The sequence below is a fragment of the Tursiops truncatus genome, unplaced genomic scaffold, assembly GCF_011762595.2.
Source record: "Tursiops truncatus isolate mTurTru1 unplaced genomic scaffold, mTurTru1.mat.Y mat_scaffold_463_arrow_ctg1, whole genome shotgun sequence".
NCBI classification, from domain to species: domain Eukaryota; kingdom Metazoa; phylum Chordata; class Mammalia; order Artiodactyla; family Delphinidae; genus Tursiops; species Tursiops truncatus.
Window position 1 is genome coordinate 6,121 of NW_022983316.1, and position 23,855 is coordinate 29,975.

At 44.2% G+C, this 23,855-nt stretch overlaps 1 protein-coding gene across 1 annotated transcript in view; it reads right to left on the minus strand.

The window, feature by feature from the left end:
* Window positions 1-235: 235 nt before the first annotated feature.
* The window catches only part of LOC117310896 (methionine synthase-like), a 37,599-nt gene continuing 13,979 nt past the window's right edge, over window positions 236-23,855 (minus strand). Inside the window, exons 7-11 of the mRNA XM_073799834.1 lie at window positions 23,074-23,181; window positions 21,672-21,772; window positions 13,255-13,322; window positions 12,554-12,674; window positions 236-4,177 (exon numbers count right to left, since the gene is read on the minus strand). Coding sequence (XP_073655935.1) covers window positions 4,030-4,177; window positions 12,554-12,674; window positions 13,255-13,322; window positions 21,672-21,772; window positions 23,074-23,181 — 546 coding nt within the window. The 3' untranslated portion in view covers window positions 236-4,029. The remainder of the gene's footprint in view (window positions 4,178-12,553; window positions 12,675-13,254; window positions 13,323-21,671; window positions 21,773-23,073; window positions 23,182-23,855) is intronic.

A 23,855-nucleotide genomic window follows, 5' to 3' on the forward strand; every position in this document is an offset into this window, starting at 1 on the left:
CACCACTCTGTTTCCCCTTCACAGCAGCTCTAACTCTCACCAATCTCTGTTTCCGCTTCACAGCAGCCCTGACTCTCTACGCTCTCTGTTGCCCCTTCACAGCGGCTTTAACTCTAAGTGCTCTCAGTTGCCCCTTCACAGCAGCTCTAACTCTCAGAGCGCTCTGTTGCCCCCTTCAGAGCAGCTCTGAACCTCAGCGAGCTCTGCTGCCCTTCACAGCAGCTCTGACTCTCAGCGCTGTGTGTTGCCCCTTCACAACAGCTCTAACTCTCACCATTCTGTTTCCGCTTCACAGCAGCCCTGACTCTCAACGCTCTGTGTTGCCCCTTCAACGCAGCTCTAACTCTCAGCGCTCGCTGTTGCCCCTTCAGTGCAGCTCTCACTAAATCTCAGCGCTCTGTGTTGCCCCTTCACAGAAGCTCTCTCAGCGCTCTCTGTTGCCCTTCAGAGCAGCTCTGACTAAATCTCAGCGCTCTCTGTTTCCCCTCCACAGCAGATCAATCTCTCAGCGCTCTGTTTGCTTCTGCAGAGCAGCTCTAATTCTAAGCCCTCTCTCTCAGTTGACCCTTCACAGCAGCTCTAAACCTCACCGAGGTTCACAGCAGCTCTAACTCTCAGCGCGCTCTGTTGCCCTTCAGAGTAGCACTCACTAAATCTCAGCGCTTTCTGTGGCCCCTCCACAGCAGCTGTAACTCTCAGAGCGCTCTGTTGCCCCCTTCAGAGGAGCTCTGACTAAATCTCTAGGCTCTCTGTGGCCCCTTCACAGCAGCTCTAACTCTCAGCGCTATGTTTTGGCCCTTCACAACAGCTGGAACTCTCACCACTCTCTTTCCCTATCACAGCAGCTCTAACTCTCACCACTCTGTTTCCGCTTCACAGCAGCCCTCACTCTCAACGCTCTGGGTTGCCCATCAACACAGCTGTAACTCAGCGCTCACTGTTGCCCATTCATAGCAGCTATAACTCTCAGCGCTCTGTTGACCCTTCATTGTAGCTCTGACTAAATCTCAGCGCTCTCTGTTGCCCCTTCACACCAGCTCTATCTCGCAGCACACCCTGTTGCCCCTTCAACGCAGCTCTAACTCTCAGAGCTCTCTCTGTTTCCCCTTCACAGCATCTCTAACTCTAAGCGCTCTCAGTTGCCCCTTCAATGCAGCTCTATAACTCACAGCACTCTCTGTTCCCACTTTAACGGAGCTCTAACTCTCACTGCTCTCTCTTGCCCTTCAGAGCAGCTCTGACTAAATCTCAGTGCTCTCTATTTCCCCAAGGCAGCTTTATCTCTCAGCGCTCTCTATTGCCCCTTCACAGGAGCTCTAACTCTCACCGCTCTGTTTGCTACTTGAGAGCAGCTCTAATTCTAAGCGCTCTCAGTTGCCCCTTCACAGCAGCTGTAAACCTCAGCGAGCTCTGTTGCCCCTTCAACGCAGCTCTAACGCTCAGCGCTCGCTGTTGCCCCTTCCGTGCAGCTCTGACTAAATCTCAGTGCGCTGTGTTGCCCCTTCACAGAAACTCTCTCAGCACGCTCTGTTGCCCCTTCACAGCAGCTCTAACTCTTAGCGCGCTCTGTTGCCCTTCAGAGTAGCACTAACTAAATCTCAGCGCTTTCTGTGGCCCCTTCACAGCAGCTCTAACTCTCAGAGCGCTCTGTTGCCCCTTCAGAGGAGCTCTGACTAAATCTCTAGGCTCTCTGGTGCCCCTTCACAGCAGCTCTAACTCTCAGCGCGCTCTGTTGCCCTTCAGAGTAGCACTGACTAAATCTCAGCGCTTTCTGTGGCCCCTTCACAGCAGCTCTAACTCTCAGAGCGCTCTACTGCCCCTTCACAGGAGCTTAACTCTCACCGCTCTGTTTCCGCTTCACAGCAGCCCTCACTCTCAACGCTCTGGGTTGCCCATCAACACAGCTGTAACTAGGCGCTCACTGTTGCCCATTCATAGCAACTATAACTCTCAGCGCTCTGTTGACCCTTCATTGTAGCTCTGACTAAATCTCAGCGCTCTCTGTTGCCCCTTCACACCAGCTCTATCTCGCAGCACACCGTGTTGCCCCTTCAACTCAGCTCTAACTCTCAGAGCTCTCTCTGTTTCCCCTTCACAGCAGCTCTAACTCTAAGCGCTCTCAGTTGCCCCTTCAATGCAGCTCTATAACTCACAGCACTCTCTGTTCCCACTTTAACGCAGCTCTAACTCTCACCGCTCTCTCTTGCCCTTCAGAGCAGCTCTGACTAAATCTCAGTGCTCTGTTTCCCCAAGGCAGCTTTAACTCTCAGCGCTCTCTATTGCCCCTTCACAGGAGCTCTAACTCTCACCGCTCTGTTTGCTAATTGAGAGCAGCTCTAATTCTAGGCGCTCTCAGTTGCCCCTTCACAGCAGCTGTAAACCTCAGCGAGCTCTGTTGCCCCTTCAACGCAGCTCTAACGCTCAGCGCTCGCTGTTGCCCCTTCACTGCAGCTCTGACTAAATCTCAGCTCGCTGTGTTGCCCCTTCACAGAAACTCTCTCAGCACGCTCTGTTGCCCCTTCACAGCAGCTCTGACTATCTCTCAGCCCTCTCTGTTGCCCCATCACAGCCGCTCTCTCACCGCTATCTCTTTCCCCTTCGCAGGAGCTCTAACTCTCAGCGCTATGTGTTGCCCCTTCTCAGCAATGCTAAATCTCAGCTCTTTGTGTTGCCCCTTCACAGCAGCTCTAATTCTCAGCGCTGTTTCCCCATCAACGCAGCTCTAACTCTCAAGCCCTCTCTGTTGCCCCTTTACAGCAGCTCTAACACTCAGCCCCCTCTGTTTTCCCTTCCGAGCAGCTCTTACTGAATCTCAGCGATCTGTGTTGCCCCTTCACAGCAGCTCTAACTCTAAGCGCTCTCAGTTGCCCCTTCACAACAGCTGTAAACCTCAGCGAGCTCTGTTGCCCCTTCAACGCAGCTCTAACTCTCAGCGCTCGCTGTTGCCCCTTCACTACAGCTCTGACTAAATCTCAGCGCGCTGTGTTGCTCCTTCACAGCAGCTCTAACTCTCAGCACGCTCTGTTGCCCTTCAGAGTAGCACTAAATCTCAGCGCTTTCTGTTGCCCCTTCACAGCAGCTCTAACTCTCAGCGCTCTCTTTTCTTCTTCAGAGCAGCTCTAATTCTAAGCGCTCTCAGTTGCCCCTTTACAGCAGCTCTAAACCTCAGGGAGCTCTGTTTCCCCTTCACAACAGCTGTAACTCCACCACTCTGTTTCCCCTTCACAGCAGCCCTGAATGTCTGGGCTCTCTGTTGCCCCTTCACAGTGGCTGTAAGTCTAAGTGCTCTCAGTTGCCCCTTCTCAGCAGCTCTAACTTCCAGTGTTGTTTGTTGCCCCTTCACAGCAGCTCTAACGCTAAGTGCTCTCATTTGCTCCTTCAGTGCAGCTCTAACTCACAGCACTCTGTGTTGCCCCTTTAACGAAGCTCTAACTCTCAGCGCTCTCTGTTGCCCTTCAGAGCAGCTCTGACTAAATCTCCGCGCTCTCTGTTTCCCCTCCACAGCAGCTCTAACTCTCCGTGGTCTGTTTGCTCCTTCAGAGCAGCTCTACTTCTAAGCGCGCTCCGTTGCCCCTTCATGGCAGCTGTAAACCTCAGCGAGCTCTGTTGCCCCTTCAACGCATCTCTAACTCTCAGCAGCTCTGTTGCCCTTCAGAGCAGCTCTGACTAAATCTCAGCGCTCTGTGTTGCCGCTTCAACGCAGTTCTAACTCTCACCTCTCTCTGTTGCCCGGTCTCAGCAGCTCTAACTACCTCTCACAGCTATCTGTTGTCCCTTCACAACAGCTATAACTCTCAGTCCTCTCTGTTGCTTCTTCATAGCAGCTCTGACTAAATCTCAGCGCTCTGTGTTGCCCCTTCATAGCAGCTCTAACTCTCAGTGCTTTCTGTTGACCCTTCAGATCAGCTCTAACTCTCAGCGCTCTCTGTTGCCCCTTCACAGCAGCTCTATCTCTCAGTGCTCTCTGTCGCACCTTCACAGCAGCTCTGACTAAATCTCAGCGCTCTCTGTTGCCCCTTCATAGCAGCTCTAACTCTCAGCGCTCTCTGTTTTGCCTTCACAGGAGCTCTGAAACAACGCGAGGCCCACACTTACCACCACCACGCTCTTAGATGCGTCCAGGACGTGGATCACAGGCGCGCTGTATCTTGGGGCTATTTTAACTGCTGTGTGGGTTCTGAAAAGAGGCGTCAGGGAGAAAAACACATCCGTCAGGGCTGACAGTTCCTACACAAGTCTCGTTCAGAACCATTAGAGATAATGTGATTCTACAGTGCCTTCCAGAGAAAGATTTCAAGGTAGTTATAAATATTGAACTCCAAATTTCCCTTGGAAAATGAGAATGACTTTCTCCCCACCCTAAGAGGGGGAAGCCAAGGGGAAAAAGGCATGGATTTTTGGCCCAGACTACAAAGAAACCTAGGAGAAAATGAGAAGGATGGTGTCCTCAGCTCTCTGTACTAGCAGCCTGTCTGAAGTAAGGGAACGGACCGGCACAGGCACAGCACTTTGCTGTCATAAAGGTCAAGTGGCGTTTCTTCCTGCCGATGAGCTAGGCCTCCAGCCAGGAGCCCTGGAGAACCAGACACTGGCAGGGGCTACGGGTCACCACTCCCCAGCTGCTGCTCCCTGACCCCGGGAGACAATAACACCTCTCCACCTCAAGCCCACCTTGTACTTGTACAAAGGAGTCTTGGACCGTAAATAAATTCAACACAAAGTAACACAGAGAGGCCAAAGCAACAATATCTTATCCTAACACTAGCTCAGCCCCAAATCCCTTTTGCCAAACTTGAAAATGTCAGTTCTGAGGAAGAAACACCCTTTAATCCTTAAAATTACCTAATTTTACCACAGAATTGCCCTCTGATTGCTGAATGTTTATAGCAATAGCATAGGCTACACATCTGCTATTTCATTACGGAACATAACATATTAAAGTGAGAACTGAAAATGTATACACCCTACGCTACTGTAGTTAAACCAGGACCCTGAAGCTGGGACAGAAGTGTGAACTTTGCCACAATTCCACATAAAAGGGTGACAACAGTAGTTTCCACAAGATGGACAGTGTTCCCAGTCTTTTCTTCTCCTTCCTTCCCCCTTAATGTAGCAGCAACTTTCCCCAAGTCAGATACTTTCATATTCTTTCCCCTCAACTAAAATGTATTTTTCATTTGGAAAGATGTCCAGAATATGCTACTTTATAAGGAAAAACTAAAGTAGCAAAACAGTATGTTTAATACAATTTTATTTTAAAAAGAAACAAAACAGGGCTTCCCTGGTGGCACAGTGGTTAAGAATCTGCCTGCCAATGCAGGGGACACGGATTCGAGCCCCGGTCCGGGAAGATCCCACATGCTGCGGAACAACTAAGCCCATGCACCACAACTACTGAGCCCATATGCCACAAATACTGAAGCCCGCACGCCAAGAGCCCATGCTCCGCAACAAGAGAAGCCACCGCAGTGAGAAGCCCGTGCACCACAACGAAGAGTAGTCCCCGCTCGCCACAAGCAGAGAAACCCTGCACGCAGCAACGAAGACCCAATGCAGCCAAAAATAAACAAAACACTACCACCCTCAACCTGCCCCAACCAATCAACTTGTATATAAGTGTCTGTATATTTAGAAAACACAGAGAAACAGACATCAAAGAGTCAGCACTGGTTATACGGAGGTTAGAACTGGGACTGAAAGTGGGAAGGGAGAGACTAATTTTACTTTCCATTCCTCTGAATTGTCTGACATGTTCTAATAAGTGTGGATTACTGAGGTAATTTTTAAAAACCAAGAGAATATTAAAGGTGCATTATTTGTGTGAGTGTGTTTTTAAGAGGCTTCTAAGGGAAGGCTCTAAAGACTTATTCATAATGAGACAGACAAGGCCTCTAACATTTCACCTGTCCCCTTTCTAAGCATATTTCTGTGCATAAATAGGAAGCAAAGGTCTAAAGCCATAATCCACCAGAACTGGGCTGTGAGATGGAAGTTGAGGCCTAGGCCAGTTAGCGCAGGAGATGCCTTCTGGATTGGGAGGCCCACCAGCAGGGGGAGCTGCATCTCGGCCCTGGAGCAGCCTAAAGAACACCACTGCCTCCTCAGGACCCGTTTTGTGCCTATTGTGTGTTTGGGGACCGAAGATTCTGAAAATATCTTGGGTAGTCTATGAGGGAGTGAAGATTTTCAAACAGTAGGAAAAGTTATAAAGAAGATGTTGCTTCCAGTTTCAAAACACAAGTTAGACTCTGTATGCGTCCTCTTCCTCAGATGCTTCCTTAGTAACTTGAGACACACAAATATACCTCAGTCTTTCTTCTGCATGAAGTTCCCCCAGGAAACAATGTTTTAAGCCTGACGTAACTTCAGTGACATATCTTTTAAGGACAGCCAGTAAAATTTACAATGTTTAAATCAATATAATTGATATTTAGTAAGTATCCAAGGGTTCTCAGTGTAATTCTGGCCATTCTCTCTTTGATGATCTTCTGGGAAAGGGAACTGAGAAGAAATGGATGGATTTCATGATTTAAAAAGACAAAACAAAACAAATCAAAGTGCTCCTTTCCAGCGCAAACACTGTCCAAGCTGGATGAGCACAGGTATGAAATTTGAGCTTGCCCAGCTATCAGGGTGCTTCCGGGGACTTCCCTAGCAGTCCAGTGGTTAAGACTCTGCGCTTCCACTGCAGAGGGTGAAGGTTCCATCCCTGGTCGGGGAACTAATATCCACCATGCCGCGCAGTGCAGCCAAAGTAAACAAACAAACAAAATACCACATCAGGGCTTCCCTGGTAGCGCAGTGGTTGAGAGTTCGCCTGCCGATGCAGGGGACACGGGTTCGTGACCCGGTCTGGGAAGATCCCACATGCCGCGGAGCGGCTGGGCCCGTGAGCCATGGCCTCTGAGCCTGCGTGTCCGGGGCCTGTACTCCGCAACGCGAGAGGCCACAACAGTGAGAGGCCCGCGTACCGCAAAATATAAAAATAAAAATACCACATCATTACTTAAAAAACAAAAAAAAACAGTGCTTCCAGTTTGACAATGATTCCACTTTTTTCTAAGCTCCCGTTTACACGAACTTCTCCAGCTGAAAGATTTCTTTCTGAAGTCTGAAAAGATGCAAAACAGTAGAAACTCTCCTCCCCTTCCTACGTACCTAGGGCAAAGGGCTAAACGCTGAGGCTGAATCTCAAATCCATCTCTGCTAAGTCACTAGTCAACATTTAGGATTTAATTAGTCACCTCCCACACCAGCCAAATAGGCATGATCATGTTAGCCTTAGAAGATCTTTTTTAACACTCTGAAAAAGAACAAGCACTCCGGGCTTCACTAGTGGCACAGTGGTTGAGAGCCCGCCTGCCGATGCAGGGGACACAGGTTCGTGCCCCAGTCCGGGAGGATCCCACATGCCGCGGAGCGGCTGGGCCCGTGAGCCATGGCCACTGAGCCTGCGCGTCCGGAGCCTGTGCTCCGCAACGGGAGAGGCAACAGTGAGAGGCCCGTGGTACCGCAATAAAAAAAAAAAAAAAGAACAAGCACTTATTTCATGTCATACCCTATCTCAGAACTAGTGTTTTACATAAATGCAGCATAACCAAAACTTAAAATTTGATGAGAAAAAATGAGAGAAAATGGGAAATAAGGATGGGAAAATTAAGATGGAATCAGGAGGGCTTCCCTGGTGGCGCTGTGGTTAAGAATCCGCCTGCCGGGCTTCCCTGGTGGCGCAGTGGTTGAGAGTCTGCCTGCCGATGCAGGGGACGCGGGTTCGTGCCCCGGTCTGGGAGGATCCCACATGCCGCGGAGCGGCTGGGCCGGTGAGCCATGGCCGCTGAGCCTGCGTGTCTGGAGCCTGTGCTCCGCAACGGGAGAGGCCAGAACAGTGAGAGGCCCGCGTACCACAAAAAAAAAAAAAAAAAAAGAATCCGCCTGCCAATGCAGGGGACACGGGTTCGAGCCCTGGTCCAGGAAGATCCCACATGCCACAGAACAACTAAGCCCTTGCGCCACAACTACTGAGCCTGCGCTCTAGAGCCCTCAAGCCACAAGTACTGAAGCCGGGAGCCACAACTACTAAAGCCCGCACGCCTAGGGCCTGTGCTCCACAACAAGAGAAGCCACTGCAATGAGAAGCCCACACACCGCAACGAAGAGTAGGCCCCACTCGCTGCAACTAGTAAAAAGCTCGCACACAGCAACAAAGATCCAACGCAGCCAAAAATAATAAATAAATTGAATAAATAAATTTATTTTAAAAAAGATGGAATCAGGAGTGAGATTAGCATGTAAAATTCATTCTTTGAAATCCTATACAGAGGAAATATTATCAGTTATGTAATTCAGCACCTTACCTCATAGCAGTTAAAAAAAAAAAACAACAGAAAACTCAGAAAATTACCTCCAGCTTTGAGCAATGTGACTTCCTGTTGAATTCTCCAAGTTTAAACTACACAAAAGATAATTGAAAAAGACACTTTGCAGTTATTGGCTTTAAACCAGTTACAAATTGAGAGCTAACTGCCAGACTTGTGCCCTTGAGAAGTTCTGTAGCTAAAAGGGCCAGATTTCCATTAAAGTCATTTCTAGTTTGTGATACAAAACCATCTGTATTACAGACAGGAGAAAATTCAGTTTTCTAGTCTCTTATAGCTACAGGTTAAAAAGGGCCATTCCAAACAGATTTCTACCCACATATGACCCCAAATCTGTATAACCCTTTCAGCCTCTCCAAGGATCCATCCTCAAGCCTCATTTCGTGTCTTGGGGGTACAGTTCTAATTCTCTCACGCTACCTACCTCAGGCCCCTGAGGTTTGGAAAAGCCATGCTGCTATTCCCCTCACAGATCTGCTTTCATGAGAATTTGGAAGTCCTGAGCCTCCATTTGATCAAAAACAGCAAAGGAAAGAACTGGGCCTCTGCTGAGCCCTCCACAGGTCTGTAGGAGGTGACGATAAGCGTTCTCAGATGACTTCTGAGACATTCAAACTCCCAAATGCTTTCTAGCAAAGCTGACTCTCCTAGGGTAGAAGCCTTCTTACACAGATGCGAAAAGCACTAACCATAAAGAGATCGATAAATCAGACTTCATGAAAATGAAGAACTTTTGTTACCCAAAATACCACTAAGACAGCAAAAGGTAAGCCATATTGGAAAACTCTATTTGCAATACATATTTCTGATAAAGAGTCTTGTTTCCAATATAAAGAATGCATACAAATCAGTAAAAGAATAAAAAGGGCAGAATACCTAATTAAAAAAAAAGATTTAAAAAGCATATCCAAGTGGTCAATATACACATGAAAAGGTACTCAACATCATTAGTCAGTAGAGAAATACAAATGAAGACCTTAGCAAGATATTGTTACGCACACACTAAAATGGATAAAACTGAAAAGGATGTGGAATAATTGGAAATATCTTAATTGCCGGTGGGAGTATAAATTAATAAAATCACTTTAGAAAAAATATCTAATGCCGATGACCATATGCATATTCTGTGACCCAGCAAGTCTGCTTCAGGGCAGAAACACATACATAGCAGCATTCTGTGTAATAGCCCCAAACTGGAAAAACCCAAATGTCCACCAACACTAGCATGGATAAATAAGCCAGAGGGCATAATACAATGCAATATTATACCACAATGGGAAAAAAAACAAAAACGCTACTGTAATAATGAGTTTAGGCCTTAAAGACGTAATGTTGAGCGAGACACAGAAGAATGAATACTACAGTAGGATTCCACTTACACAAAGTTGAAATGCAGACAAAACCAAACTGTGGTGATAGAAGATAGAATGACTAGGTCGGGGGATCCAGTGAAGTTCCCAGAGTGTCATTAATGTTCTATTTCTTGATCTGGGGGTTATTACATGGGTGGTTTCATTTTTTAAAAAATTCATCAAGTTGTTTACCTGTGACTTGTGTACTTTTCTACATGAGTGCTATACTTAGCAAAAGTGCTTACTTAAATAAGAGGGCTTGACGAAGCAAGCCTCCAGGTCTGAGACCTCACCCACTGTCACCACTTTAAAATGAAGGCAGAAGGGGGAATTTTACACTGACATTCCTGGAGGCTGCACGAGAATCTGTTTTTCAAAGGCTGCCCTTGCACCACAATGGAGAAGGGGATGGTTACCTGGAAGCATCACTACTGGCTTTTATTTTCTAAATAATTTTTCAGAAACTGCAACAGGCATGGAAGAGAATAGAACCAGAAAAGCTCATCGAGAAACAAAACATCAGAGAGTTAAAGAGACCTTGGGAGGTCATGGGATCCAGATTTCTCTCTCCTTGGAGGAACACATTTAGTTTCCCAGATGATGAGAATAGATATTCTACAATAGCACTAAGACTGTGGGTGATTTCTGATATGATTAATTTTAACTTGATATACCAGGTTATAACTGGTATAGAGTCATAGCCATGAGAGTCCTTTATGGCTAAGTTTGCCAATGATGTATCCTGAGAGGTTAGTCATGTTACTTCTGGTTATTTTTTAAGAAACCTCTTTAATCTGGTGGCTCTTACTTGGTAAGAGATACAGTAGAATTAACTATTGGTAACATTCCAACTTGCACAAGTAGCAACATGTGGTTTCCTGGTATTGAATTCCCGAGTGCAGTGTCCACATAAAGTGGTTCTCATTTGGAAACCAGCATCACATTTACATAACTCATAATGCATTTCATTACATCTGCTCATTTAAGTATTTATTTATCCTCTTTTACAACCATGATTTTAAAAGGTCTTTCATTTTGACAATAATCTGTAGATTCCCTTACCATTCTCTTTGCTAAGCTAATGAATATTCACACTATAATCATCAAGTACCCACAACCATGCTCACTGAAACCTCAGTTATCGATGGTTGGTCATATCCCTGGAGAACGATCTGCCAGTATCCTAGTGGGTAAGTCCTTCGGGGAAAAACAAACCTAGTTTTCTAATGTGAGCAACGATAGCCACACTACTGAGTCCTTCAAGTATGAAAAGTAATTAGTGGATACATGACATAGAACCCTGACTATTCATGAACATGGTCCATTCAGGTTATAAATGGAAGGATGGTCAATTTTATGTGCCAATTTGGGTAGGCCATGGTACCCAGTTTTTGGTCAAACAACAATCTAGATGTTTCTGTGAAGGTATTTTTTAGATATGATTAACATTTAAATCAGTAGGCTCTGAGTAAAGCAGATTGTCCTCCGTGTGGGTGGGCCTCATCCAATCAATTAAAGACCTTAAGAGAAAAGGCTGCAGTCGCCAGAGGAAGAAGGCCTTCTGCCTCCAGACTGCCTGTGGACTCAAGATACAACAGCAACTCTTGCCTGGCCTCCAGTCTGCCCACGTTCCCTGTAGATTTCAGACATACCTGCCCCCATATCGCATAAGCCAGTTCCTTAAAATCAATCACTCTCCCTCCCTTCCCCCACACCCCCTGTATAGATACACACACACACACACACACACACACACACACACACACGCACACACCCCTTACTGATCCTGTTTCTGTGGAGATCCCTAATACAAATGGCTTAACATACAGTTGTTTCCAGAGTGAAAGGAACTCTGGAATAGCTTTGTCCCACATCTACTGTATATTGTATCAGAAAAGTAAACTGCATGCTTGTGTGACCATCAAGGTCAATGCTCCTCCTGGGCACTGCTCCCTGCCAAAGTGAACTACATGGGGCATAAGGAATGTGTCATGAGAAATCTAATATCCATGGAACTCTGCTCAACATTACCTAACAACCTAAATGGGAAAAGAATTTGAAAAAGAATGGATCTACGTGTATGTACAACTAAATCACTCTGCTGTACATCTGAAACTAACACAACATTGTTAATCAACTACACTCCAATATAAAATAAAAATGTTTTTAAAGTCTAATACCCATAATTAACATACCTCTCACCAAATATCATTATGATCGTGACCCCAGGAGAAATCCGACAAACTGAATAATAATCATGTGACCGAATTTGAACTTTCTCTTTAAATTATTTGACCCAAAGGTTCCCCAAAGGTCTCTCTTTCAGAAACAACTTCCCAAAGTGATCCTCTGATTCATTCTCTCTAGGTCAGCTTTCTATCTCAACTATGACAAGGTCGGAGTTTCTTCAAGAGAACCTGTAATTATTCAGTCAGATACCTGCTTCAAGACAGAGAGTGGGCTAAAGTTCAAGCAGTGTTTTTGTACCAAAAAACACAGCTTCTCCACTCAGTTTGATTTCAAGAGGATAAGTGTTCGTTAGAAGTCTCAGGAACTGAATGGGAGGTGAGAAGATGAAGGAAAAGAGGACTGCAGGCCAAAGGAATCCAAAAACAGGGAGAGGGGGTAGATGACAGAGGAGTTTCCTGCAGCAGGCCCCCAAATGATTCTGGCTCTCGTGGTGTGAAGGCTGGAAAGTTCATGTATTTATATAATAAGAAGCCAATGCACTATGCATAAGAAAAAAAGTCAGGTTTTATCACTGTTTTTAAATGCTGGCATTTAAGAGAATTTAAGGGAAGCACAAAGCTCAGTAGCATGACTTACCTCGAAGTGGTAGCTCCTCCAATCAACAACGGAATCTTTATAGCTAATCTCTCCATTTCCTTAGCAACGAAAATCATTTCATCCAGGGAAGGAGTGATTAGTCCTGACAGGCCAATTATATCTATTATTTAAAAAAAGAGAAAAAAGGACAGTGAGACGGAGGATGAGAGGAAAAGTATGAAGACTCATTTTCAAAACTTTGTAATAAAGACCACAAGACAGAAGATAAATTCCCAATTTCTAATTCTGAGGCTTCTCTTCTGACTGGGGTTTTCAATTTATTTTTTGCTTTCAGGAGTAAATATGATTTGCAACTTCAAGTTGCAATAATATGCTTGCCACAGTTTCCGGAAGCCGCACAATTGTTAGTTCATGATTTCCCAGACTCCATGTGTCACAGTGTCAGAAGAAACATAAAAGCAACTACACACAGAGGAAAAAAGTCTGATAAAACTGTTCTCTTTGAAGAAGCCTGTCCCCATTCCCCTTCCTCATAGCTAGAGAGGAGTTTCACGGTTACCTGCTCACCCCTTCTGTCTCCATTATGAACGGCAATGACAGCACCCCCAGGAACAGCTAGCACTTGAAGGTCTGAATGTCCCACCATCCCACATGGGCTGGGCCATGGCTATTCACCGACAGACAGACAATGGGAGGAAATGGTATTTACTGAAATGCCCAGGAGCACGGCTGCACAGTACCTGCTTTGTGGTCGAGAGCAGCTTTCAGTATCTTGTCACATGGAGTCATGACTCCTAAGTCAATAACTCTGGGGCACAGAAATGAGATGTGAGAAAATTAATGAGAACCCATTAGGAAAAAGCTAGACGAACATTTTTATTTAGCCATTAAATATTACTCTAACGTAAACTGGAATCACACTGAAAAGCTCACTAAATATCAACCACCAACTCATCGACGACTGCCATTTATTAGGAACTGACCATGCGTCAGGGACTATGCTGAGCTTTTTTAAACACCTTTGCCGACTTAATCCACAGAGCATCTAATCCACCTATTTAAAGTAGACAATTCAATAATTTTTGATAGAGGACACTATTATTTCCTAAGCTCTGGTAAAATATATATAACACATAATTTGCCATTTTAACCTAAGTACAATTCAGCATCACTAATCAGTCAGTTGCAATGGTGTGCAACCATCACCAGCATTTATTTTCAAAACTCTTTCATCGCCCCAAAAGAAACTCTGCAATCCCTCAGCAACAATCCCTGATCGGCCCGTCCCAGCCCCTGGTAACCTCTACTCTACTTTCTGTCTCTATGAATTTGCCTAGTCTGGGTATTTATATAAGTGGAATCATACATTATTTGTCCTTTTGTGTGTGGCTTATATCACTTAGCATAATGACTTCGGGGATGCTCCACGTTGTAGCCTGTGTCAGAACTTCATTCCTTTTTAAGGCTGAATAATATTCCATTGTATGAATGTGCCACAGGGTGTTTATTCATCCACCTGTCAATGGACACCTGGGTTGTTTCCACTATGCTAAGCCTTCTGCATAAACAATCTTGTTTAACCCTCACAGGAACTCTGCATGGAAGCACTACCATGGGGCCCATTTTCTGTGGTTTGTTTTCATATTTTACTTCATGCATTTATCCAAATATATACACTGGATGGTTAATACAAATGGCATTATTGCATTAAAGAATATAAATATTTTTACGATGCTTGATTCATATTTTAAACTCGATTTTGAGGCAGGTTTTACCAATTAATACTCTCTATTTTTAAAATTCTTGAAAACATGATTTTTACATTTTAATGAGGAAGGGCCCAGAGAAGTGTGGGCCCAGAAGTTAAGCATCTTGTCCAGTCAAACAACTAATCAGTAGCAGAGCTGAGGTTTGAACCAGGATCTGACACCAAAATCCATCTTCTTAGCCATGTAGGCCAATAAAGATGCTGGGTAAGTTGACTCAATAAATATCAACTGAACAGTATACCCTACATGGAAGCCAACTAGGAGGATAAGCAAGAAGAGGTCAGTTCCTGCACATGAAACGCTGACGAGAAGGAATCTGGTGACTTAAGTTGAGGGAGAGGGAGACTGAATCAGAGAGCAGGTAACCACGAGAGATGGAGTGAGACTCAAAGGAAGAGCTGACCCTGGGCGGGCACATGAGAAGGGGGATGCAACTGGGCAAAGGAAGCCTGGAGCCTGTTACGCTCAGAGGACAGAGTAACACCAAGGAACTGTAACTCAGGGAGGAGACAGCTTTCTGGAACTCGGAGAAAATGGGACTTCTGCCCTTGAAAATGTTCTATAAACTACTCTTCTAGATTTAGAGAGTACACGGAATGTCAGTCATTTTGACAATTTAATTTGATCATAAGTATTTGTTATAAAGATGTTTAAAAAATTACAGTACGCGTTTTCACTTGCTTCCTAATGTCAACAATTCTTAAAACTAAATAGGCAAGATAATTTTAAATAAAAAAAAAATCAATGCTTAAGAACTACTACCTGACATCATGTCAGCTGCTAACAGGTGGGTGTAGTTGGACACCAGGGGCAGGAAGGGGCCTTGCTTCTCACTATATACCTTCTCATACGGTTAGATTTTTTAGTTTGTTGCCATATTACTTAAATTAAAAAAAAATAAACTAGCATATATGGAATCCTCAGTTAAGTACACAATTTCAAATCAATGCTAACTCTATTCAGGTCTGTTAGCACTAAGCCAGTAGAGAACAAATGCTGTAAGTGTTGATGATGGGGCCTGCAGGTTATAACAGGGGCAAGGTGGAACCCTTTTTTTTTTTTTTTTAGCACATTGCACTCAGTCTGGCAACTAGATTTGTTAAACTGTGACTAAATACAGCTTATAAAACTAAGCAAAATAGCATATTGCTTTTATATCAAGATAAAGAGGCATGTATTTCAAAGCTGACTGCTTTCAGCATTGCATATATTTTAAAAATTCAATTAAAAATCATCAGTATGATGGCAAGAATCATCTTGCTCTCAATTCTTTTTCTTGTTTTAGGCACTGTATCGTTCAGGAACATCGTGTGATGCTTGCTTTTGTTTGAGGAAAACTAAGGAGACCTCGTGGCCGGACAGAAATGGAGGAAGGAGAAAGCTGTAGGGAGTAAGGTCAGAGGGGGAGAAGAGGGCATCATTTTTTCTTTTTTAAATTTTTATTATTTATTTATTTTTGGCCACGTTGAGTCTTCGTTGCTGCGTGCGGGCTTTCTCTAGGTGCGGCGAGCAGGGGCTACTCTTCGTTGCAGCGTGTGGGCTTCACATTGCAGTGGCTTCTCTTGTTGCGGAGCACGGGCTCTAGGTGCACGGGCTTCAGTAGTTGTGGCAAGTGGGCTCAGTAGTTGTGGTTCGCGGGCTCTAGAGCACAGGCTCAGTAGTTGTGGCCCACAGGCTTAGTTGCTCCACAGCAAATGTGACCTTCCTGGACCAGGGCTCAAACCTGTGTCCCCTGCATGGGCAGACAGATTCTTAACCACTGCACCACCAGGGAAGCCCCGTAGAGGGCATCTTAATGGCAGCGATTAGTTCTTCAAAATATTGTTTCTTTAGCTATCCAAATGGAGCCCTTAGGTAGTCATCTGGATAGGTAAGCCTAGAGTCCAGGTGACAGATCCATGCTGGGGATAAAACCTGGGACTTGACAGCATATTAGATGGTGTTAAAAAGTCCTCAGACCGTGTGTAAAAGATGTAGAAAAATAAATTGCCAAAAGCGGGTGGAGGGTGGGGAGAAAGGGGGGAGGGAAGGTGGGGAGAGAGGAGGGGAAGGGGAGGGGAGATGAAAGGGGAGAGGAGCAAGAAAAAAAAGTCATGAGACTGAATGAGATGATCTAAGACTATCTGACCAGACCTACTTTAACCTGATCTGACCTTTATCAAGATCCCAGGTGGTCAGAAGGCACATTACAGTCCGAGAAGCACTAACCTAGGTAGTGAGGACAGACAGAGAAGAGGTCCCAGGGCTGAGCCTCGGAGCACTCCCCCGTTCAGGGGTCACACAGAGAAGGAGAAATCAGCAAGAGAGTGACAACCGGCAGTCAGGCAGGTAAGAAGAGGTCTGGAAACAGTGAGCCAGGGGTCTGGGGTACAAGTTCAACTTCCAACGTATTAGGCTGTCTTAAGAGGTCTTGCTGGGAGACAGTCAAATATATCACTGTTTAGAGGAGCACTTCCCAAAGTTTTCCATGCATAGAAAGTAGTATTTATGGCACTGGGATACAGGAAGGAGGCTGCTCACCACCAGGGACAACCAATCTAGGCCTCGGGTTGTCCCCAGCCCCACCCCAGAAGAAGGGGATCAGTTCCTGAGCATGTGTGAGTTGAGAAATCAGTTTCTGAGCACATGTGAGTTCATTAGAATATGAATTCTAATTCATATTCTGAATTAGAATATGGTGTGACAAGTGCCACAGAGGAGGCATTTACAGTGTGCTGTGGGAGACCATCTAATCTCGGTAACAACTAGAAGCACCCCAAGAGGGTGATTCCAGCTGCATTTTGAAAAAATACGTAGGTATTAGCTGGATGAAGGAAAAAAGAGGGCCACCCAGGCAGAAACTAGTACTATGAACGTCCAGAATCACAAACAGCTGGCCCTGGGGAACCCTGGCTGAAGGAAAGGATCTGAAGCCTGGGTCAATCCCATCCCTGCCTTCCGTGGCAGCCGCCATTCTTCCCACCATCTCTTCCCATTTTCTTTCCCCTTTACTACAACTCCCTGCATCCCCCATATAACTCTCCACCTCCCTTGGCTTTCCCTTGGTTTCCCTTCTGCACTCTGAGCTATACCCAGTGTCTGTAGGCCTCTTATACACATTCTTATATTTTGCCACATGAGAGATTAAAGAAAATAAAAATGATGTTATGGAAAATTTTGTATTTTATAATCATCTTTCTAAAGTGCTTGTAACAGAGCTGTAAATGCAGGCATTTAATTTGAGTTTCTAATACAGAAAAAAAGTAAGCTGCACTAAATGCCTTAGCAAAGGCATCCAATACTATTTAAGAATTCATACAATTTAGAAAATAAATATTGTAATATATAAAGCCCCTTTTACTCTCCAGAAGGAATTAAAATGGAATATAAAGCTAGCTTTGCATCTGCATCCACTTAGGGTGCCTCATATTTACTGTCATGTGAAATGAAGTTAAAGGTGGCAGCTTCTTCTGATCCTGCAATTCACAGGTACCACCACTAGATGGGAGTACCGTACCAGTCTGCAGCCCCTATAAGGTTTCCAAGCTGTGGTTAAGAACAGATAAATGGATAAAGCAGGAGTGATACATGCATACGATGGAACCATAAGAAGCCATAAGAAAGAAGGAAACCCTGCCATTATGACATGGATGGACTATGAGGGCATTATGCTAAGTGAAATAAGTCAGACAGAGAGAGACAAATACTGTAGGATATGCTTACACAGGAAATCTAAAACAGCTGAACTCATAGAAACAGAGAGTAGGACAGCTGTTACCAGGGGCTGAGGGGTGGGGAAATGGGGAGATGCTGGTCAAGGGTACAAACTTCCAGTTGGAAGATGAATAAGTTCTAGGGATATAATACACAGCACTATGAATGGAGTTAACAATACTGTATGATATACTTGAGAGTGTTAAGAAAGTAGATCTTAATGTGCTCACCACAAACAAGAAATGGTAATTATGTGATGTGATGGAGGTGTTAGCTAACACTATGGTGGTGATCATACTGCAATATATAAGTGTATCAAATCAACATTTTACACCTTAAACAATGTTATATGTCAATTATATCTCAATTAAGCTAGAAAACGACAGACAGACACAGACAGACACACACACACACAGTTGAAAGCCTCCGAATAATTATAAAGAGAGCATGTTGAGGTGCTAGGAGAAGTCTCTAGTGCGCCCTTGACTTAGATACAGTTGTTTTCCTTACTCAGCTGAAAGCTCTAACATTATACAGTTTCAAAGTGTCCCCTTCTTAGCCATATATTGCGTATTATTTACCCATACTAGACAATTATATTAAGAACCACTGGTTAAAATGAAAATATACCTCATTATCTGTTTCATCAGATCCATATTTTTTAAAGTACTAGATGTATATCTAATTTTAACATTTCTGTTAATATATCCTACTTTTTCTTACCCAGTTAAACAGTGTGCATTATCTGTTACATGGGGAAAGTCCACATTTGTCTCTTTATATAATTATTATTAAAGAGTATATCTAAAATCAACTTTCATGTAATCAAATATCTGATCAAAAATGTTTTTAAGTATTCTAAATTATTTCTTCAGAGGAATTTAACTAGCATATTAATATTATACATTACAGTTAAAGTTGTTTATAACTGGAATAAATACTGGAAGCTAAACTGACATAACATAGAATCCCGACTTTTGGATTCAGAAGCCCTGAGTACAGCCTGCCACTTGCTAGCTGTGTAAAATGAGAAATACAATAATTGAGGCAGGCAAAGCAGGATCAAAACCATAAAAAGAATGAACAAAAAGAAAGAAAGAAAGAGGGAGGGAGGGAGGGAGGAAGGAAGGAAGGAATCAGGAAAAGAATACCAAAAAACAAAGAAAAAGAAAAATCAGTTATATAAAAGCACTATATAAATTGTGAAGCAGAAAACAAATGTTAGGTATTAATAAACTCTTGGTGGACACATCCCCAGAACCATTTAAATTCTCAAATCTGCAAATTCTATTGCATCATCCCCATACAAAATGTGTTTTCTGTCTAGACAGAACTACCACTTTCAGTCCTCTTTACTTCTTTTTTCCCCCACAAAGAACATGTCTCTTCATGAGATTTACTGCATCAACGACAAAGAACCAGGAATGAGAAAGTTGCATTAATATCTGGTACTGGATGGTTTGCTAGACTCACTCACTAGCTGGGTGATTCACCCAGGCATCAGCTGGAACATGGATACCCAGCAAAAGCATACATTTAACTATATAAAGCAGCTATCAGGGGCACCTGTCTACTAGCTGATGTCATAACATTAAACCCACCAGTGCCAAGAGTCTATGTGTTATAAGACATAAGACCCAAAGGAGTGTTTGACCTGATAGAAAAAGTTTGCACATTAACTTTTCTTTTTTGCAAAAAGAATAGAATTTCATCAGAAGACGTTTCTCCAGTTACTCCAGATAAGTGGCCCCCAGTGCACAAGCCAGAGGAACTGGGTATGCTGGTCACAGTTTTCCCTGGCCTCTTTTTTTTTTTTGACTGCTTTGGTCTTCGTTGCTGCACGCGGGCTTTCTCTAGATGCGGCGAGCGGGGGCTACTCTTCGTTGCGGTGAGCAGGGTTCTCATTGCGGTGGCTTCTCTCATTGCGGAGCACGGGCTCTAGGTGCGTGGGTTTCAGCAGTTGTGGCTCGTGGGCTCAGTAGTTGTGGCTCGTGGGCTCTAGAGCACAGGTTCAGTAGTTGTGGCGCACAGGCTTAGCTGGTCCGCGGCATGTGGGATCTTCCCGGACCAGGGATCAAACCCATGTCTCCTGCATTGGCAGGCGGATTCTTAACCACTGCGCCACCAAGGAAGTCCCTTAAAATGTTTTAACTGGAGGAAAATACATTCCTGGTATGATTCTCTCAACTACTTGTCCATTTTTCATAATAAAAAATGATAAACACATGACAATGATATCTCAAGAATTGCTGTAGAGAGTTTGTCTACAAATTGCCTTTTCAATAGTTCTTGTCCCACTATCACCACTGAACATGTTCCTGCTTTTTAGCCTGATAAACAGTAACGTTCTTAAATGGAGAAAAGTCAACTCAATCACTTTCGTGTCTCTGATACAATGCATGGTATGTAGTAGATGATCTATAAACATTTATCAGCGTAACTGAACTTGAACTAATTATGATAAATGCAAATAGAAACCAACAACATAGGGTTTGAAAAGATGAGACAACAGAAGAAATGTCAGAGATTTTAGGAAGCAAATACCTCATCCAAATACTTATTTCTCGTCCAAATACTTATCCTATAGGTAAAATCTCATTATAACAACCTCCACTGTATCTCCAGTATTTTTATCTTAAAAAAAATTAATATATTCCAAGAACAATATTCCTCATTTCCAGGACCAGGAGAGAATGCTAAGTCTTTGACAGTGAACAGGCAGCCAAACGGAAGTGCCTGTGAAGACAGTCAGAGGGAAGAAGGTGCCGCCCTCACACTGCTCCTCCATCTCCAGCCTTTCTGAGTGGTTCTTAGCTGCATTTAATTAGCCTTGAACGCAGACATGGATAAATATTTTGAGAGTAGGCGGGGGGCTTAGAGGGTAATTATTATCCGACAGTGGGCAAAGACAACTCCAAGGGAGCCCAGCTGTAGCTGCAGTCAAGTCTCTCTTCTCTACAGAGAAAAACGCACATTGGAAAGAAGTCCATGACTCAGAGACTGTTGGTTGGACATGGGCCAGAGAAGACATTAGTTATATTAGGCTTTTCATTACAAAGAATATGTTGAAATCTGAGCAAAACATGCTCTTACTGTGGGTCATGAGCTCTCACATAGAAATAAATTTGCGCTGAATAATCATTCAACTATAATGAAAGATATAAGAAAGGGATTTTACCTGTATACAACATTCAAAAACTAGCTTCATCAACACCAGGATGCATGCCTGGTTCTGTTCTAAGCAAAGCAAAAAGAACTGTACAGTCAAAGCCTTCTTATAAAACTCTATTTAGCGAAGGTCTTAATAAGATCTTGGCTCTAAAAATCTGGCAGTTCATGGAGAGGAAAACGGAAATATGCTCAATGTCATGGGCCATGGGGTGGGACCCAATGTTCCAGCCTCTGGCCGGAGGTCAAATCCCCAGAGGCCTCTTGTTGTTTTGACACTGCTTGAATAGTTTTTTCTATTCTTTTTGTCCTTACTGAACATACAACATTAAATAATTACTAACTTCCTTCATTTGAAAAGGTATGTTCAATGTAGAAAATTTGAAAACACAGTGAAGAAAAAGAAATTAAAAATAATCTCTAACATCTACTGCCCTACCCTGCCCTTCGCACCCAATAAAGAATTACCCTGTTAATGCTTGTACTTTAAATAAGAAAGGGGGTGAAAATGACAGGTCTTAACTCACCTGAAATTATTGCAGCCAAGGACTACTCCAACTATGTTCTTGCCAATGTCGTGCACATCGCCTTTCACGGTAGCCAGCACAATGGTACCTTGGTAAGGGTCCTGGAGAGGAAGCCAAGCAGCTAAGCATCGCTGTGGTCACTTCAGAGCAGATCACCCAGTTCTCCAAAGCCAGACAGGTATCAGCACAGAAAGCAATTCAATACAACCAAGGCAACCTCAAGGATGGACCCGGGGGACTTCCCTGGTGGTCCAGTGGTTAGGACTCCAGGCTTTCAATGCAGGGGGTGGGGGTTTGATCCCTGGTTGGGGAACTAGGATTCCACATGCTGCGTGGCATGGCCAAAAAAAAAAAGAAGATGGACCCAGAAGCCAGGTCCCATGCTCTGTGAGAAGGCGGCTGTAAGCCCCAGCAGCTCAAAGGAAGCCCGCCCAGCTGGTTAGCTCAGGGGGCTTCAACCAAGATCATGCATTCCATCACCTCAAAGGACAGTTTAAGTTCAAATACAAAACAGTCCCATCGCTGAAGATCATATCCTTAACCCCCAAAACCTGTCTGATAAGCATTCACTATTAGCAGTAAAGGGAGAGGAAGGAGCCGGTGAATCGCACGTGTCCTGTCAGAATGGGAAGGACCACAACAGACCAGTGCAGGGGGGCTTCAACACTGTTGGTCCAGACTGGCAGCACTCCCTCCCTCGGAAAAAGGGAGGGAGGGAGGGAGGAAGGGAGGGAGGGAGGGAGGAAGGAAGGAAGAAGGAAGGAAGGGAGAAAAGAGAAAAAGAAAAGAAAAAGGCACACAAGGCAAACGGGATTTTTATAAACACTATGCAAGAGCCATTCACAAACTCAGATCAATTTTAGAATTCAGAATCCTAGGGGCCAAAGCTGCCTGAGCTTCACAGGGGGCTAAACAAGGTCAAAAGCTTAATGATTTACTGTGGTGGTACAGCCAACAAGAATGGATCTGAATCCAGAAGTGGTGACAGGAACATGACCAGCACACAGGAAATATTCAGTTAAGAGGTTAAGAGGTTATCCAAAACTAAACAGCATCTCAAGGGTAGGGACCAATCTTTTTTAGCTACAGTGTCGAGCACAGTACCTGGCACGTAGTAGGAGCTTTGTAAATAGTCAGTAGATGAATGAACAAACTGCTTTTGTCTTGAAATCATGGGCTTTGTTTGAAAAATTATGTTCCTATTAAAAATTTCATGAAGCCACATTTATGGGAAAAATCCCAGGGTATTCTGATATTTGGTAAAAGAGCTGGATCATTCCTCCCTTTCATCTTCAATGACAAACACAGCCAAGCCTGATGGCTTAGGTCCCTACCCACACCCCAGTAAGAGTGTGCAGAGCCGATCCCCACAGGGCCCACGGGCTCGGACAAAATGACTCACCTTGTCTTCTATCGTGCCAGGAAGCACTTTGGTTTCTTCTCTCTCTTTTTCCATGAAGGGAATAAGGTGACCCACGGCTTTCTTCATGACCCGAGCTGACTTTATAACCTGGGGTAAATACACAGAGTCAGGCATCTTTACCAGAACACCTGGATGATTGCTACTGGCCACTTGTGAAATTTTAGCACAAATTATTATGCATGCTTTGTCCTCAGGTCAGCCACCCTGGAGTCCACTTATGAGTGGGTGGGGTAAGGAAGGAGACCCCCGTGAGGAAAGTCAATGAATGAGGTAGAGCAGAAGGAAAATAAGGCTAGAAGCCAAATGTTGCAGTTTCTGTCCTCTGAACTTCTGCACGTTATTTTTTCTCTGCCTAGAAGGCCCTCCATCACATCTCCAAGTTCTATACATCCTTCAGGTGTCAAGCTTCTCCTCCAAGAGCCCCTTGTCAGCCTTTTCTTCTCAGTCCCCACTGTTACAATTCACTTACAATTAAGACTTATGCAAAAAAGGACCTTTTAAAGCTTACAGAATTGGAGAAGAATTTTGCAAACATATATTGGATAAGCGATTAATTTCCAAAATATATAAAGAACTAACACAACTTCATAACAAAAAAACAAATATTCCGATTAAAAAGTGGGCAGAAGAACTAAAAAGACATTTTTCCAAAGAGGATATCAAAATGGCCAGTAGGCATATGAAAAGATGCTCAACACCACTAATCATCAGGGAAATGCTAATCAAAACCACACTGAGCTATCACCTCACACCTGTTAGAA